The sequence below is a fragment of the Zingiber officinale genome, chromosome 8B, assembly GCF_018446385.1.
Source record: "Zingiber officinale cultivar Zhangliang chromosome 8B, Zo_v1.1, whole genome shotgun sequence".
Taxonomy (NCBI): domain Eukaryota; kingdom Viridiplantae; phylum Streptophyta; class Magnoliopsida; order Zingiberales; family Zingiberaceae; genus Zingiber; species Zingiber officinale.
Window position 1 is genome coordinate 16,994,751 of NC_056001.1, and position 5,710 is coordinate 17,000,460.

At 41.5% G+C, this 5,710-nt stretch overlaps 1 protein-coding gene across 1 annotated transcript; it reads right to left on the minus strand.

The window, feature by feature from the left end:
• Positions 1-3,816: 3,816 nt before the first annotated feature.
• Positions 3,817-5,469, minus strand: LOC122017912 (unknown protein 1-like). Its single transcript, XM_042575627.1, has 2 exons — positions 5,242-5,469; positions 3,817-5,095 (listed from the first exon to the last, which is right to left on the minus strand). The coding sequence occupies exon 2, from the start codon at positions 4,945-4,947 to the stop codon at positions 4,270-4,272; it is 678 nt and encodes a 225-aa protein (XP_042431561.1). The 5' UTR covers positions 4,948-5,095; positions 5,242-5,469; the 3' UTR covers positions 3,817-4,269.
• Between the last annotated feature and the right edge of the window lie 241 nt (positions 5,470-5,710).

The window sequence follows — 5,710 nt, forward strand, 5'->3', positions numbered from 1 at the left end:
ACCTGCCTCCTTGGAGGCATATGCCGGTCGATATTGGCTTACATGACGTAGCAGAGAGAGAAAGTATGTGTCACATAATCATAAAGAAACATTTATGTTGGACACGATAGATCGGATCACGCCGGAGTTGGTAACACCTCGTTATACGCTTCCAACATTCTCTTACCAGGGGAAAAGTCAATCACAAGCAAGGAAATTTTGAAAGAAGACGTGGTTTACTAGACATAATGAAGGAAGAGAGACTGAGTTTGACTGAATCCAGGTTGAGGACAAGAAAAACTAAGGATAGCTATTTAAGCATATAACATGTCCTAAGTTAATGTCATTATAAAGTATAAACTAGCACTAATCGAGATAATTTTTTACTCATATCGGCTGACATAACTTTAGCTGTGATAGATAAGTATAATATCGGTCGAGATAACCTTGTTTGTGATAAACAAGCGAATATCGGTTGGTATAACGATTAGTCATAATAAGTAAGTATAACATTGACCGAAACAACCTTGTCTGCAATAAAACAATGGAATATTTGTCGAAATAACAATGTTTATGACATACGAGTGAATATTGGGGGGCACAACATCACATCTATTCTTAGAAATTAAAAGGACTCAATAGAGTCGCTCGATTCAATACAAAAGATTGTTTTTACACTTAGAATCTGATCAAATACATGACATTACATTTCCCCTCAGAACATTAAACCTCAAACAGATAAAAAAAATTACAAACATAAGCTCTCGAGATGCTTAGAAAATTTCAGTCCCACTAGAGTCAAACTTACCATGGAGCTGAAGTGGGAACATTTTACCTGGCACGAAGAAAGCTTGCCCGGACGGCAGAAGTGGCAATATTTTGCCCAGGACGAAGGAAACTGTGAAACAGAAAGGCTCAAGGGCAAGGGCAAGGGGATAGATCTATTCAAGCCATGGTGCAAAGGTGACTGAAAGAGCCTCTCCCCTGTTCGAACCCTAGAGTTCTGCAACTAGAGCAACCAATCCTAGCCCAAGAGCAACATGGGCTACGCGTTCGTAGCGACATCCATGGGCTATTTTGTTGGTCCCTTGTGAGTAAGAAGAATTCCTCTGAAGCTCGTTGAGTCTCCAGAGCAGTTGCGCCTTCGGTTGGAGATTCTAAACCTCGAGAAACGTCATTTTTTGGGAAGGTTTCTTGAACCCTAGAGTTAGCCGAAATAAAAACTTGAATAAACGCATACATAGATCTCGCCTTGTCCAACAAGAACCGCCCCCAAAGAGGGGGATCCCAGGCCATATTCTTAGCGGGAAAAGTCAGCAAGGAAGGAAAAGAACTGAGGTGGGTGATGAACGAAGAGAGGGTTGTAGCCCTATTTAAAGGATCAAAGGACCCAAGGAATCACTGTACTAAGGTTCACGGGATCACTGTACTCAGGTTCACAAGATAGCTGTACACAAAATCTGTAAGGTCACTTCAGTACCTGTGGCAGAGTCATGGGTAGGAAAAAACAAAATCAGACTTGTATCTAGTCAGTCGTCCACACCTCCTTCGACTAGACTTGAAGGGAAGGCTAGTGATATGGGTTAGGTTTCATGGTTCCCCGATAAGAAAGGGAAATGAGATAACCAAGTGGAGAAGATAGATCGATATTGGCCGGGATTTACCACAAAGGGGGTAGGCTAATATCGACCGGTATATGCCTCCAAGGAGACAGGCCAATATCGATCAAGATACACCTTCAGGAAGGAAGACCAATATCGGCCGGGATATGCCTCCAAGGAGGCAGACCCACGTCTATCAAGATATGCCTCCGGGGAGGTTGGCTAAGATCAGCCAGGATATACCTCAAAGGAGGTAGACCAATATCGAGCAGGACATACTTCCGAAAAGGAAGAACAATATCTGCCGGAATATACCTCGAAGGAGATAAGACAATATCAGTCGGGATATACCTCAAAGGAGGTAGGCTAATATCGGTCGGGATATATCTCAAAGGAGGTAAGCCAATATCGGCCGGGATACGCCTCTAAGGAGGCAGACTTATATCTATCAAGATATATCTCCAAGGAGGTTGGTTAAGATCAGCCAAGTTATACCTCAAAAGAGGAAGGCCAATATCGGCCGGGATATACCTCAAAGGAGGTAGGCCGATATCGGTCGGGATATACCTCAAAGGAGGTAAGCCAATATCGGCCGAGATACGTCTCCAAGGAGGCAGACTCATATCTATCAAGATATATCTCCAGGGAGGTTGGTTAAGATCAGGCAAGTTATACCTCAAAGGAGGTAGGCCAATATCGATCGGGATATACCTCAAAGGAGGTAGGCCGATATCGGCCGGGATATACCTCAAAGGAGGTAAGCCAATATCGACCGACATATGCCTCCATGGAGGCAGGTCAAATATCGATCGAGACACACCTTCAGGAAGGAAGACCAATATCGGCCGGGATATACCTCAAAGGGGGTAGGCCAATATCGACCGAGCTGAATAATACCTTGAGAAGATACTTGATAAAAATTACATACTTGATAAAATATAGCCTAGTGCTAGCTAGGATAATAAACATAGAGGAGCACGGATGGACATTGCCCCAGGAGCCTCATGAGAGGTAATAATAATTGATCAAACCAAATTAAACCCAGTTTCGATCGATACAAGGAACATTGTTATATTAAGCTATCTATGATGTAGTAAAAATAGGAAGGTCGAGTAGGAACGATAGAAACACTTTAAAAGGACTTGTGAAACAGGATAAAAGTAAATATTTTAAATAATTAATGAAGATATTTGCAGTATATGATTGTGTAACAGGTGTTATATATTTGGCGGGAAATGTATTGTTAGACTATTTTTCAGGTACTAGATGACAAAGAAGGTACATCTGGGGGTACAAAAAAGATTCCTTAAAAGTCATTTACCACAAGTATGCAGCTTACGTCATCTCATAACAAATTCTAACAAATCGGGGTCCACTTCATGACTACGGAGGTTATATGAAGTGGTATAAAAAGGGGAATCCTCTCCGTTGGCTAGGTAAGTTCGCATCACTTCTCACATTCATAACCCTAATTTTCAACTACTGTTTATCTTCCTCTTCTCTTTCCTTCTTCCACACCGAGAGAGATCACTGACTTGAGCGTCGGAGGGCCTAGCCAGGAATTCTCACCCCGGTCTTAGGTCACTAACGATAGTGTTGGTCGGTCTCTTGTGCGCAGGAAGCCTGGGAAGCTCCGGATCTGGGTTTTCTTCTGTTGGATTTCCTTCTCGCCATTAGAGCTTTGCACCAGGAAGGTATTCTGTGATTCTACTCTCCCCAATCCGCTTTGAGTTTCTTGGATTGGCATTCAGGCAGGTATTATTCTTCATCGAGGCAGTAGGTTTTTTCCTTGTAGCTCTCCATTTTGTCAAACTTCTTAGACAGGATCAACTATCATCATCAATATCTCTGTCAACCCGTCCCCAAACTAACAGAAAAAATAAATCATGGATAGCTATCATCATCAATATCTCTATCAACCCGTCCCCAAACTAATAAAAAAAATAAATCATGGATAACTATCATCTTCATGACAACAAATGAGGTAAGGTGGTTCGATGATAATTTTGCTCAATGTAAATTATTATTACTTTTTAATCAAGTTATTTGATACATAAGACAACTTGATACGTAGAGGAGAATACTTGGGTATACTTGGATTAGAGGAAGCTTTCAAATAAAGGAGCCCAAACTCAGAATTCTTTAATAATAGAGCAGCATTTGAAAATCAGTTATCCTTCACCAGGCATAACACACCACAATGATATCAATTCTCAATCAAAGGCAAATTACTATAGAACACGGCAAACGTTTAGAAATTAGCTACCCTCAACTATGCATAATTCACAAGGATAACAAGACATAAAACATCTTCCAATAGATGGCCTTTAGTCCTAAGAATAAAGACCTCCAAACACAATTACAAGAGTTGCAGCCTCGGGAAGTCATGTAATGTTCCAATTTAAATGAGACTATTGGCTCTCCTAATGCCACCAACAATTCTACAGAATGTAGGCTCAAAACTACAACTTCAATCAGGAAGCATGACTACACTACAATTATAAGCGGCACTTAATGTTACTAATTTTTACATCTATCATGCACTAATCTAATCTAATATAATCTAATCTGACCAAGATAGAACACGCCTAATAACACTAACTATTGAGTAATCTTTCAACACTTCAAATAAGTTGGGTAGCATAAATAGAACTCCTCGCCTGCAGATTCTGTTAAGCGAGTTGCCATATCAAGTCAAACATCCAGAAAAGTCAAGCTTTCGGCATACTCCAGGATTGCATTTCCTTGATTTCGCTGGTTGTCTCTTGGGAGCAGGCGGGCATGTTTCTGCAATACCTGTTAGGAAAGCTACTAAGACTGGTGTGTTGAGATGATCAGAGCTTTTGTATGGATCCGACTTCTTATGTGCAGATATCCCATGCAACTGACTTGAAACGATTAACTCAAGAAACGATTGATAAACTAACTCTGAGAGTTCATCATCACGAACATTGTCTTTTATTTGACCGAGATCACCACAATCATCGAAGTTAAGCTGCCGGCGAAGAGGGATATGAGCTCCCTCAGGAGTCTTCTTCTTAGGGGCAAAAAGTAGTTCTTGTGGCAAGGGAGCAAACGGATCAAAGATGTGCTCTTTAGGAGTGTGGCTGCCTGAAAAGGTCTCTTGGTCCTCAGAGCGATCAGGAGAGCATGGAAGATCTAAACTTTCTCTGTCGGTAGAAGGAGTTGCTGGACAAACTTCCTTTCCGTCAATGAATTCAATAGAAGGATCAAGACCGTAAACGTTTTGCCCACCGTTCACTTCTTCCACCTTAGTTAAAGACCCCGTCTTGAAAATCCCCATTCCATCTGATTCAGAACTTCTAACCTTCTCAAAGGAAGGAATTTTCAGTGCTTCAGATTCCATTACTAAATCACGGAGCAAGAAGTGTTTGTTCTACGAAGCAGTTCTCGCACGAGAAAATAAGATAAACCCCTTCAGTATCAGCTCACGGGCCAAAAATAATGCAATCCCGTGCTGCTGCCCCACCTTTCAAGACTTTCGCACTGAAAACCTAGAGAAATGGAAGAAATCCCATTGATCGAAATACAACAGGGAAATTCAAATCCCCGGCCAAACTAGAAAGTAGAAATCCCATAAACGACGAAAAAAAAAATCAATTTTGAAGAATATGGAAGACAAACAATAGCAAACCCTAACCTCCGAAGGACTCTTAACACCTCGCAATAACTCTTCGACGCAGAAGAATAGCCAAGCACGCAGCACTCATCGAATCCGAGAGGAGAAATGGAGAGAGGGAGGCCAGAAGGCGACCAATCCGCCGTAGAGAGAGAGGTAGGGCTTCGCGCAATGGCACTTCGCCGGAGGAGAGAGAAAGAGGGAGGCCGCTTCAGATTTCAGAAGCAGCGGAACAGAGAAGCGAAGGAAACGTGCGAGGGCAAAGCGTGCCGTGAGGGTATATTAATTATTATTAGATCCGAACCGGTCCGGTCTACTCAACATCTAAGTTAACATGAAATTTCACAATTTTTGACTTAGTTTTTTTCTTCTTAATTTCACCTCTTTAATTATTTTGTTTTTTTAAATGACTTTTAAATATTAAAATCAACAAAGTTTCGTCTCGGAGCAATGGTACACAGGCGCTTTTTTTAATTTTCAGACATTTAAG

What these genes read in the sequence shown, in the direction of transcription:
- LOC122017912 (XM_042575627.1), bottom strand. Translation starts at nt 4,947, where the DNA reads ATGGAATCTGAAGCACTGAAAATTCCTTCCTTTGAGAAGGTTAGAAGT.